Source organism: Anopheles nili, chromosome 3 (genome assembly GCF_943737925.1).
Source record: "Anopheles nili chromosome 3, idAnoNiliSN_F5_01, whole genome shotgun sequence".
In the NCBI taxonomy this organism is placed as follows: Eukaryota; Metazoa; Arthropoda; class Insecta; order Diptera; family Culicidae; genus Anopheles; species Anopheles nili.
Genome location: NC_071292.1, coordinates 23,997,651 through 24,010,312, shown reverse-complemented (window position 1 = coordinate 24,010,312; position 12,662 = coordinate 23,997,651). Strand labels below are relative to the sequence as shown.

General features: G+C 49.9%; 1 protein-coding gene across 1 annotated transcript in view; it reads left to right on the top strand.

Moving 5' to 3' along the window:
- The window catches only part of LOC128727203 (protein daughterless), a 50,971-nt gene that overhangs the window by 19,121 nt on the left and 19,188 nt on the right, over positions 1-12,662 (top strand). The window contains exon 2 of the mRNA XM_053821083.1: positions 5,420-5,466. Within this exon, the coding sequence (XP_053677058.1) occupies positions 5,420-5,466 (47 nt within the window). The remainder of the gene's footprint in view (positions 1-5,419; positions 5,467-12,662) is intronic.

Here is a 12,662-nt window from a genome sequence, read left to right as displayed (position 1 = left end):
TCGACAACATCCGGTCGTGGCCTGGTTTTGTCCACGAGACAGGCCGCATAATAATGATCCGTCAACGTCGCATTTGGGGAGTTTAATGGTTTTTTTTCCTTCCCTCCGGGCCAGTGGTGTAACGCGCATGGTTTCGGGAAAATGTAGCTACAATTTTTGTCTCTCGCCGATGGCACCGGCGGGACGGGATCGTCGCAACCGGATCGGACCGAGAAGGTGGCCAGTAATTATGCGGGGTGAATGTGTGGAGTATTTTTGGAAAGCCGTCGTCGCGACTCCTGCCTGCAACATGCGGGTTCTGTTGAGTGGCTGACGGCGATTTGAGTAATTGCTCTTGGCGTTGACGTGAGTAGGTTTACTTTTTCGGGCAGAACATTCGTGCCTGGCGATTGTTAATGGGGCATAAAAAAAAGCATTCTTATTTAGAACTGCTTCTATCAGCTCTTTTTCGCAGTGCGTGCGTATCAGAAGATATAACTGAGTTTTTCCAGCCTCCAGCTAGACCTCTAAGGGTCGTCTAATCTAACCAGCATATTGCGAAACGTGCTATGCGATGCTAAAATAGTCATAACCCCACATGCGTTCAACTAGTTGCTTTGAAAATCCACTCACCATCGAGCCTCTGTTTGCTTGCGGTTTTCCCGATTGTGTCGAGATAATTACCATCAGATTGTGGGGTGGTTGAAAATCGACACCCCATCAACCCGCGGGTGCAACTTGGGCTTGCTTTCCTCACCCGTGCTTATTATCCCTTTCTCGCGTTGATCTGGACGCTTAGTTTAACGTAATTTCAGTGTGAAAAAGTACCCTCGAACTCTCCAGCTCGTGCTGCTATAAACGGGCGCCTCTCGTCAAGGGTGGGTGTATTTTGTTTATCCTGGGACAACAAAACCCTCGGGTGGGGGTTGTTCGTTCTGGGAATTTGGTCAACATCGCTCCCGTGTCGCAATGACACCCACACCCACACACACACGCGTAAAAGTGCGGAGGGATAAGTCGTGTTATTTGCAGGAAATTTTGTCGCGCCATCATATAGGGGTTGCTATTCGACGATCCAACCTCCCAATTGTGTTCATGGCTGCTTTTGGGGAAGGTTCTCTAACGTGTCCTCTCAAAGGCGATGGTTGACTTCTCGTTCCGATGCAATGCGCCCTCGTCGTTCCACACAGTGAATTGTGCCCCAGAGGGGGATGATATCATGGTGTCATTCTAATTCAGAAAATTTGTCCGTTGACATTCTGGCTCGTCGTCGTGTTTTTTCCCCCCTTCGTATGTGTGTATGTGGAGCTATGCGGGCTGGAAAATGGCTCCTTTTTACGCTTTTTATCACGACCTTACCGTCATGGTGGAAAAAGGACCAGTCGCGTGTGTATGTGTGTGTGCTTTTGGTGGCTTCATCTCATCCCCCTGGTGTGCCTTTTGAGGGTAGTAGGTAGTAGGTAGGTCGTTTCATTTTTTTTTTGGCCGATCGTTTAGTCTGAGTTGGCATGCAACAGTTTTTGTTTATATGTATATATCACTGTCTCGCTCTCAGAGCCCCGTGCGCGCGGTCCGGGGGTTTATCAATATTTGTTTTGAATGGTTTTGAAACCGCCCCCTCTTGGGCTCTTGGGCTCCGTTTTCCTGACCTCGGTGAAACTGTGGCGAATGCGCCACCGTGGGTTTTGTGGGTGGAACACCGAGGCCAGAGACACACAGGAGAGGAGGGAGCAAAGGCAACACGCAAAGACACGGTCGAGTGATTGAGCGATAGAAGAAAGATTGACAGGCCCAGTCTCCTGAGCTGGCCCTGTAATCTCCTTCTCTGTACTGCTGCAGAGTGTGTCGCGTGTAGAGAGGACGAAACCATCGGGACACGGCGACTGTGTGTGTTTGCTGTAGGAGAAGGTGTATAAAATTGATCCATCCCCCGCACTGGCATTTATCGGGGGGAGTACGCGCGGCCACGGTTTCATCCCTCTGAGGTTCAGGCCCGCCCGCCGATCGCTTCCCTGCGGGTGAGCCTGTCTGCTCCACTCGCACCAAAGGCACACGCCGGCACACACGACAGCGTGTGTGTGTGTGTGCGTTTACATCCCCTTGTCAATCGAGGCTCACACCGCGGGGGGATATGCCGCCGTTGGTCGCCGGATTCGTTCGCGATGGTGTAATAAAACGCTAGGGGTGCTTTCGATGCCGGCCGGTTGTGTGTACCTTTTACCTTTTTTTTTCTTTTGGTTTTTTGTAAAATTTCTTACCAACTTTTTTTGCTTTTCCCCCCTCCCGAGTGAGGGTGGTGGCCCCCTGGTGCTCGTAAAAGCGGAACACCCCGCGGCAACACCGGGGCACATTCATCAGCAACACCGGGCGTCAATATTCCAAGGGGCCCTACTATTTGTAGTCCGCACCGGATCTTCGTCCCGGGGTCCTCGGTTGGTAGGAGTTGGTGTTTTTTTTCTTCTTTCAACCTCCACCAGCCGTGTATTTTATGACCGTAATTGAGATACACGCAACTGGTGGTGGTGAGCGAACAATATTCTCGAGGACGAGGTGCTAAAATCCCCCAGATTGTTGCTTTAAATGCATTTTTTTTGTTATCTAATTATTGAATAAAAGCTCAATGTCTCAAATGTCTTTTGTGTGCGTTAAATTTTCATTGTAACACTCTCTCTACACCTCGCAATCGTTTGCGCGTCCCAAAAAACACCATCGCGAAACAGGGATTCATTCGCGGCGCAGGTCAACAGTCGCACGATCCTTGCCATCGCGATCCCTCGCGGTCAATAAACTTTCGACCATCTGCTGCCGAAATTTCCCCGCAGCAGCAGCAGCAGGCGTCCCACGAGGAAACCCGTTTTTCTCCCCCGGTCACGGTGCGTTAGGGAGTGTTAAATGAATGGAGCCCAAAAATCAATCCCCAATCGCGAAAAAACGAGCCAGCGAGAAGCGGTGCATTAAAATAATGCCCATCTTCAGGGAGATCTTAATCAACGGGTTTTGGGAGGGAGGGTAGATGATGACTTTCCCGCGAACGTTTGTCCCCCTCTCCTCCTCTCCCTCTTATAAAAGGGTTGCCACGCGTGCGCCAGCGTGATGCGTTTACGACTCCTTTTTACTGCCACCGCCACAAGACACGCGCCACAAGTCGCGGTTTCTTCGTGGGCGCAAAAAGGACGCCACCGCCAGCGAGGGACACAATTTTACGAAAGTTGTGCAGTTTTATGTCTTTTTTTCCCTCCTCCGTTCACCGTTCCAAATGCAAGGATACGTGACGTGGGGGAAAAGATCGCGAAAGGCGCCGATATCGCCCCAGGCTGCAAAAGCGCGCCTCGATCGTCCTCCACATCACTTGCTCTTGGTTTGGTAGGCTTCTTTTCGGGGGGGCTTTTTTTTCGAGTTCATCGGCACGGAAGCGATTCTCGAAGGGTTTCCTTCGTCGCACGTAAAATACGCCCAGCAATTAGGGGTCTCGGATGCGCGTGTATGCGTGCAGGAACGAAGAAGGATCCAGTCTCGTTTCGATTGCAAAGGGTTTACTTTTCCTCGGAGGCAAGAAAAAGAGCACAGAAACGAGCATGAAAAAGCGCCTCATCGAAAGGGTCCCTCGAAGTGAGGGAATCCAAACCTGGAGTGTGTGTGTGTGTGCGGAGGGCATTTTTAGGCGACGTGAAATGAGGAGCAATCGCGAATCGAACCTCGTATGCTTCTCTTTTGTGGTGATTATTTTTATTCTTTCTGTGCATCTTCCTTGTTTTACCTGTTTTCTACATTTTCCCCCAAAAAAATCGTCATTATTGGAGACACGAAAGAGGACGCCGCCGGTGGTGTGTGCGGTGCTGTAGCGAGTTAATGGGGACCCCAAACCAGTCTCCGTGTGGATGCGAAAATGGAGCAAAACATAGCCGAAAACATCGTACAGGTGGTACGATGCAATTATTAACATATTTATGGTTTCGCTGCAAAAATTGTGACGTTGAGCGAACGACGGGGGGGAAAAATGGCGAGAGAAAACAGAAGCCGCCGCCGGTGCATTTTGGGGCCACTTTTTTATCCTTTCCATTCGATCGCAGTGCGTCGTCTTCCTTTTCAACCGGAGGGTTGCATTGGGTTTTTTTGTGCTGCTTTTTCGATCCTTTCGATCAGTGATCGCGACGATGTGGACGGGGATCAGAGGGCTTCTGCTGTCTTTTCCTTACCTGCCGTTCATGATCGCAGCATGTGTGTGTGTGTGTGTGTGTGTGTGTGTCGGTTGAATGTGTGCGGGGCCAGATGTTTCGAATTCGTTCCTTTTGCGTCCCCGAAGGAAGAGACTCCGACCCTCGCAGGATCTTACTGTCGGTCGATCTTTATTTCTTCTTTTTCTGCTGCTATTCCTTTTCACATACGCTTCCTCCATCCTTTCCTCCGGCTGATCGATCCGGCTGATTGGGCTTCTATTTTGGTGCCATGTTCGTAACCATCCCTCAGCACGCCAGCCGGCAGTGGTCGCGCGCGCGCGCGCCTCGTAAAACGGGCCCTAAAAACTCGAACTTGATTTTTTAAATCACCTTTCCCTCTACCACGGTGGAGTCCTTCCCCAGTGCGCGAGATCACCTCATGATCCTCGAGCAGAAGGAACCGAAACGGCAAAAGAATGAAGCACATAATTTAATGTTCCTGCGCGAGGATCACCGGCTCCATTCGGGGTCGGTCCCTCTGCCGTGGGGTCAGTTACGCGCGGCGTGCCGTTGCTTTTTAGTGCTTTCGATCGTAATTTTGTCGTCTTTCCGCTTGGCGTGCGTTCGCGCACTCGCGGTTATCATCGTCGTTCGTTCGCTCTGTCCCCCCTTTTTCTCCGTTATTATCGATCATCTTGCGAGTGCGCGCGCGCGCGTCCGTGTGGTCGCGCGCGTTCGTCGCTTGCCCGGTCAATCAAGTCTCCTCGGGCTCCAATTTAGCAAAAAGGGAGCGTGTGGCCCAAGAGACACCGTCGTTCGCCCCGTGGTGTGTGCACCTTTTTGGTCGCGTGCACATTCGCCACTTGCGCGTGCGCGCGCGTGGCTGGCCATTCACATTTATGCGTGTGGTGAATATTGGCGTGGATATTTGCGGTCGCGCGCGCATCGGTTGAGTTGGGTTGGGATTGGTGGGACGTCTCTGGGGAAGAAGGAGAAATGGGAGAGAGGTTCGCGAAGGGCACATGTTTATTTATCCTTTTCTTCTTTCCCACCTTTTGCGCCCTTATAATATAATGTTCGCCGCTCGCGAAAGGTGTTTTCGCGTCGTCGTTGGGCGCGCTGTAAAATGAAACCAAAAATACGAATAAAAAGCATCAACCGACAAACAACGCAAAATACGCAACAAACACAACAACATCAACAGCAAAAACTGCAAGAAAAATCTTCCCCCGTCATTCGAGCTTTTCCCACTAAATGATTTCTATCTCATTTTCTCGTTGCAGAAAAGGCAGGCTACCAATCACCATATGGCGGCATGGACAATGGCGTGGTAAGTTCGGGCTTCAAGGATTTGGAAATTCTGATTGTATGCAAACAAAACCGCATATCCTTGCCCTCGGGCCAGACGGGTGACGGGTGTTTTCAGCGAGGCGTAAAAGGGAACACGCGATGCATCCCGACGATGGGGGCCCCCGTCGGTGTGTGTGCGTGGACGCTTACTTTGTAGGTTAAGTGTAGGCTTTCTGCGGAGGACACTCACTCTTTGCGACACGCTGCATTCGACAGGTGATGTGGCTTTGGTTGCAGCCAGGCAAGGAAAATGAAGCAAAAAAGGACAGGTTGCCGTGAAGAAGACGAAAACTGCCAACAAATCGCTCTGGGAGGGACTCGAGAGGGTGAAACGTTGACAGTTCGTCGTTAAGGTGAATTGTGTATGATAAAATATAATTTATTTCTGAAGCATGAATCTCTCCGGCAAAATGTTTCATCGTTTCCCGTCATCTTAGCCTTTGGGGAGCGAATTGGCTTTTTGTTGGTATTCCTTCTTTTTCGGTTATGCCTTGCTCTGGTTTTACGCGTTTGGTACTCGCCCTGACCGGGAGGTTATCGAAGGACATTGAACTTCCATTGCCAGGCAAACGAATGTACGCTGTATTTGAAGATTTATTCGCTGTTTTACCAGCTCGCCTAAGCATGCGATTCAATTTCTCCCAATTGGCCATCATTGCATGGCAGTTATTATTATCCGTTTTCGAAGATCCTTATCGAGGATGCCTAATATCGTCACATTTTCTATTGCCGCTGTTCCCTTTGAGAGGGTGTGTTTTTTTTTCATTAGAGAGGCCACCTGTAGCGTGTTCGCACCGGCCTCCGGCAGCACGAGCTTCATCAAAAGACGGTCATTTCTCTGGCGGATACAATCCAATACACATACACAGAAAAAAGGAGTCTGACACGAGCCATCGAGAGCCGGCTGGTGGTCGCTTTCGGCCAGGTTTTGCCCTTAAATCTCTTCCACACCGGTCCGATCCGTGCCACAAGCCGCGGCCGGTCGGCTGGTCGGAGGTGGTTGCTTTTGGAATAAATCTCGTCCAAAATCCAAAATATCTCTACCATAGGAACTCTGTCGGTGGTGGTTTAGAGAAGGCTCATGTCGCCGGCGACGTGTATTGTTGTGCTGGACGATTCCAAACAAAAGGCAAAAGACAAAAAAAAACAACGGTGTCCCTTGAGTCCTTGCTCAAGCAACAACGCTGGCACACGGCACGAGGGAGATTCCAATCAAATGCTATGCTTTGTGTGTCGGCCCTTGGCAATAGGGCACGCTTTTTCGTTGGCTGTTCAGGAACGCAAGATAAATAATAAAGAAGAAAAAAACACACACACGCACGTATAACGCAAACCGTCTTACACATTGTGAACAGGCTAGAAAAAGTGCACATGAAAGCGGAATGAAAAAGGACATAAACGATGATTAAGCTCGAAACGACGGTGCGGCGTATGGAAAGCGGGAAGCTGGTTGGTGTAGTGCATTTTTTTTTGCTTTAATTTAACAACGAGCGCTGCATGTATAGGCATCGAAGGCGCACTTTGAAGCACGGTATAGAGAAGGGAGAAACGCACAAAACGCATGCATAAAGTGCAGCAAATTATGCAGCCGAAGGGACGCACCGTTGCAGCGGACTAGATCGAGCCAAATTCGAAGGAAAGCGAAAAAAGGATTAATTTTTCTTTTTCCCCTTTTCCAACGGCGAACCAAACTGTGCCGCTGCATGCCGCACTAATCTTTTGCCGTCTCACCATCGAGAGAAGGGACTAGAGATCGGGTTTGGTGCATGAGCGAGCATGTTCGTATGGACAAATTTGTCATCAATGCACAAATTTGTACAAATCACCAATACGGGCTTTTCTAGGCATCCAGACCTGCGGTGCATTATCATGCAGCGTGAGCTGAGAGACCCTTCGATTTTATTTTAATTAGAAGCAAGAACATTTCGTCTTGAATACGGTGCATAATAATGAATTCAGATCTCTCTCGGAAGTCCTCGCAAAAAAACCCTCCTTCTATTTGTTAAAAAAACACACACAAAAACCACCACTCGCTCTCGAAGTGCTTCTGATGGGTTGATGGAAAAGAAACGATTTTTAAGGTTCGGTTGCCGTTTTTTTTTTCTTCGATCATATTTTCCTAGAGCCCTTCTCCACCGTGGCCCTCCATTTGTCTGTCCATCGCCCCGCTGCGTGGTGTGGTGCGTTGCGGCGAAAAGGAAAATAATTATATCCTCATCGAAACACAAGCACAAGGGCGGCGGTAAAGGAGCAAAACCGGTGCGGTCCTCGAGGGGACGAAGGTTTCGTGGAGAGGAGTCCTGGAAGGGCACGGAGCCGGTTTAGGTCGGATTTTTTTTTGTTACTTTTTGGCCGGTCATCATCCGCCTCCCCGGCGCGCCCGGAGGACTATGGAACTTGATTAAAGGAAGATTCGACGGGGCGCACGTCGTGATCGAAGCATCTCTCTTTCTCTCTCTCTCGCTCGTTCGTTCGTTCGTTGGTGGCGATGATGCCCTTTTCCATCTCTCCGGGCGTGTTCCACCGTCCTTCCGAGACGCCAGCTGTCGCCGTAGCTCCTGACACCATTCTGGGCTCCGGCGTAGACGATGTGTGTTGTCGTGTTTTATTTTTTTATTACCAAGTTTTCTCCGTGCCGTTTCTGGCCTTTGCTTTTTAAGTTTTTGGTCCATCATCCGTCCAGAGAGAGCCAGCCCGGGTTCCGGCGGTCGTCCTGCTGTTGCGCGCTCTCTGGTCCTTCTGAAAACTTTGCGCCCGTGCGTCTTGCCAGGCTCGGAAAGCCACCCTTCGAGTGGGAAAGAGACATACGACGCCGGCAGCAGCACACGCGTGAATAAATGTTGCCGATTGCTCGATTTCGTTCGCACACCGGATCCGCCGGTGGGCAGTTCAGGTATTTAAATCGGATCGGTTATACGGACGCTCGAGACCGGATGGATGTTCGTCGGGGATGGAGCATGAATCGAGGGTCCTTCCGGAAGACCCAAATCGTGCGTCCGTGTGCTGGACGGTGGATGAATATCGGATCGGGGAATTAGCCGCTGCGTCGAGCGTTCGTAAGTGGAAAATACACCTCCTAGCGATTCGTCGAAAACCCCTGAGCCATTTCCATCAGTAAAACCTGTTTGCATCTCTCTGCAACGTGTGTAACACGACGAACTCAATTCAACAACTCCCAGAATGAACGCGAACCGGGCTACAACCGGGCTAAGGGGCGGATCAATTCAAACTTCCGCCCCGGACCGTTCACCGGCGAAGAGCAGACACATGATCCTTTTTCTGATGGATGCGTGATGCGACCCGGGGATTCTTTTTTTTTCCTCCCTTCGGGATGCTCTTGTGATGGCCTGGCTGCCCATCCTTCGGTTACTGCTGCTGCTCCGTCTTTATTACTTCCGGTGTCTTGTCTTCTTTTAATGGCGCTCGAGTGACGAGCGGAATGCCGCGCGGTGGGGTCTGCATTTTCCCATACCGTGCCGAGTTTTTCACGGCCCTCTAACGAGAGGAGGACGTGTCGGTGAGGACAAAGCAAACAACAACGAAAAAAAAAAGAGAAAGATAAAACCGGAATAAATTTAAATGCGATCGTTTCGCAATACTAGACGAATTGGGTCTTCTGCAGTGTCGTGTCCTATGATTATTGTGATTTTTTTTTTCGGTTGCAGACTTGGAAATAGGTCGCGTACTTTAAAGGGCGAGCATCATCTCTTTGCGTCGCGACCAGGTTGACAGATAACGGAAAGGAAATTGTAATTTCTCGTTTTTGTTGCTACACGCAGCGCGTCCTTCACCGGCTTTTCAAGTGCAGCATCATTTCCCCGGAGAGGCATTATCCGCGCACTCGAACAAAGCCCACCGGCTTTTTTTTTCCTTTAGATAAATTAAATACCTCCAGAAGAGTATGATTGTTGGGAACGGTTATTAAATAAACGGTTGGATTTTATGCTGTTCCTTTCTCACTCTCTTTCGCTCATATGCACACACTTGGTTCAACGAATTACGCGCGATAATGAAAAAAAAAATAATCCGTTGAAGCTGGTTGGTAAAATATTATATTTCCGACCTAAGCGATCGGTTCCAAGCGATAGAGATCTACGGTATCATAACTCAACCTCCGGGCACACGGACACAATCGCAGCAGCAGCACCAGCTTCAAAAGGGTTTGCAATGATTACGTGCCGCTAATGTTGGCCATTAATGTGGGCTACTTTTCGCGCTGCCCTGCTCCACCGATTCGGGGGGCCGAACATTTTAATAAACCTATCAAGATCGAAGGACACCACCACCGCGCAACCACGGGTTCTCCTTCCTTGGCTTTCGTGGGCTGCAATTTACGAAATATATATGCTCGTGTTTGTGTGTGTGTGTGTGTATGCCACCTTTTGTTGCGCGGCCGCGTCCATAATGCCGAAGCTTGTACAAATTGTGCATATCGAATCGTAACCGGGACAGAGATTTACAGCAGCAGCCCAAAACTTAGCCGGTGTTAATTCTCGAACGGTGCGTGGTGTATCTCGCGCGCCGAAGGTTAGAAAGGGAGACAGAGTGCCCCCGTGCCTTTGGGAGTCCGGTTGGGTGCTAAGTGTTGTGCAATCGTAAGCAAATCAGTATCACTAATCCCCACCCAAGAAGGGGGTCTTTGCGCTTTCCGTTAATGCCGATTTCGAAGCCCCAGCCGCGAGTCCCTCCTGTGGGGAAGCCAACAAAGTTGATCCAACGAGCCCCAAGGAACAAGTTGCTAGGGCCATAGAAAGAGAGAGCGAGAGAGAGAGAGAGAGTGTGCTGGAACCGAAAAGCCTGGAACTAAGTGCACCACAGTTCCCTTTGGGGGCAGTGTTTTCGTTTGCTCCTTATTGCTTTTCTTTCTTTTTTTCCCGCTGCTTGTATTTTCATCCCGTAGAGCGCTTTCCTTGCAATCAACCGAACACAAGAACCACGTCGCCCTACGCGCTTAATTTATCTTCCGGGCCAAGTTTTCCCGCTAGCCAACGAAACCCCGGGGAACTACTTCTGGTTGCGCAAAATCTCGACTCTTGTTTTAGCTTGCCAAACCACCAATCCAAAACCCCATCGCGACCGTCTGTGAAAGCTTTCGCCTTCTGTTTCGCTCGGAGTTGCTTGCTTAAATTGTTGCCAGTGCGTGGTTAATGTTTTTGGCCCCCATATTGTTAAGATTGAGCGACCTCTGTGTGTGTGTGCAATGAATGTATTGACGAAACGGGTAATGAACTTCAGGAAAACATCATCCTTTAGCGAGAAATCCCCAGGATCAAAGCGCTGTACTTGCTTTCGCGTTTTGCTTCCGTTTCGTATTTTCTCCCCGCAAAAGGAAACTTTTCAATCACCCCCCTTTTGAGGTCCTGACTGCGAGAGAGAGAGAGAGAGAGAGAGAGAAAGAAAGAAACCAATATTCCGATGTCGTCTTCCCGGGTTCCATTGCTCCTTGGTGTGCTTTTGCCATGGACTGTGTGTGGATGTGTGCTGGCTATTCGAAGTTCGATTTATATGCACCCTTTCCTCCACCCAGTCCACCCTCACCCAATCGTCCTCCCTTCCCACTCGGATGCCGCATCCCTAAGGTTGGGTTTTTTTTTCTCGTTTTTCCTCCACGCCATGTCTGATCCTTCTAGTTTTTCGATCACAAACAGGAGCGCCGGGATCATCTTCCCTCTCGTTCTATCCCAGCCCAGCGCCTGCTGCTCTTCCTTGCGTGAAGAAGAGCTTGTCCTGGGTTGAGATGGGCTCCTACTTTCTAGTGGCACACGCGCGCGCTTACTTGGATGGACGAATCGAACCAACCGACCCAACATAACCTCACTCTTTTTTTTTGTGTCTCTCTGTGTTGCTATCTTTCGCTCGTTATATCGCCCAAACCTTTCGCCCTTTCTCGCCCTCGCGCTCGCGATCGTAGGTGCCGCAGGAGTTTTTCTGCCGTGTTCTTCTGCCGTGGCCTTCGTATACGGAAAACATCTGTTAACCCAAAATGCGGGGCCCTTTTCGTACCTTTTCGGTCGTAGTTGTATTACCTTTTTTTATTACTTTGCTCTCTTCTTCTCTTCTGTGATGTGGTTCGTTTACGTTTCGCTTTATTTTTCTTTCCTTCTGTTCTTTCTCGATTCTTCTGCTTTCGTCCTTTGCTGCAAGTTTTCCGTCATCCTGCTTGAGCATACACACACACTCGTCATGTCTCCTCCAACACCGACACTACTTATGGTCCCACAAACATTTACGCACACCCATACATGATAATCAATCTTTAGTGCTCGGGCGTCCCTGTCACTCCACCGTCGATTGTATCCTTGCTCCCCGGCTCCAGGATGCGTGTGTCCCGTTTTCGATACACACGAGATTCGATGTTCCATTACTTCCTTCTCTTTGGCCACTTCATCCTCAACTACCGAAGAAAAACTCGGCCTAAGTTGGCGGCATTGCCCGTGCTCTTCTAGCCGCCGCCGCCGCCGTAGGTCCTTTCTGTCGGTTCGTCTCGAGCGGTGTAGTTTTCCTCTTTGTGTTTTGTAATTTCGAGCCCGCGTTCGTCCGCATTGCTGCTATTTATTGGCATCCTTCCTTTGGTCCTCGTCCTCCAGTCTGAATCCTCTCGAAATCGAAGCGCACCATGATGCTGTGGATGCATGTCTTTTTCGTCCTTTTTCGAGTTCCCCCACGTTCGTCCTTTCGGGTTGTGTGTGTGGCGTTTTTTTTTCGCCCATTTCCAGCATTCGGCGGGGTGTGCGTGTGCTCGGTAATTTACTTCTTTAATTTCACTTCTCTTCACTGCAACAACCCCCCATCATTTTGCTCCCGCCAATGATCCCGCTTTTTCCCCACAATCTCCCCAAAGTCCTTCCAGCGGGTAGAGTGCATCGATAGGACGTTTCTTCTTCCTTCATTCGCTCCCTTTCTAGGGTCTCTTGTGACTCTGGTAGAGGACGAAAGCAGCGTTTTTGTATGGCGGTGCCTTGTTTTGACTACGCGGTACATTTTCGGCCCCGGGTTTCTGCTCCGTGCTGGTATTTCTGTGTCGTGTTTGTTGTATTTCTCTCGTTTTTTCTCGTCGTTCGAGCACGTGCCACGGAATCTAGGTGTAATGCGACGTAGTTCACTCCATACTCCAGATCATTATGGCCGTTTTTTTTCATCCACTCTCTACCGTGTACTGTTCCCTGAATTTAAACG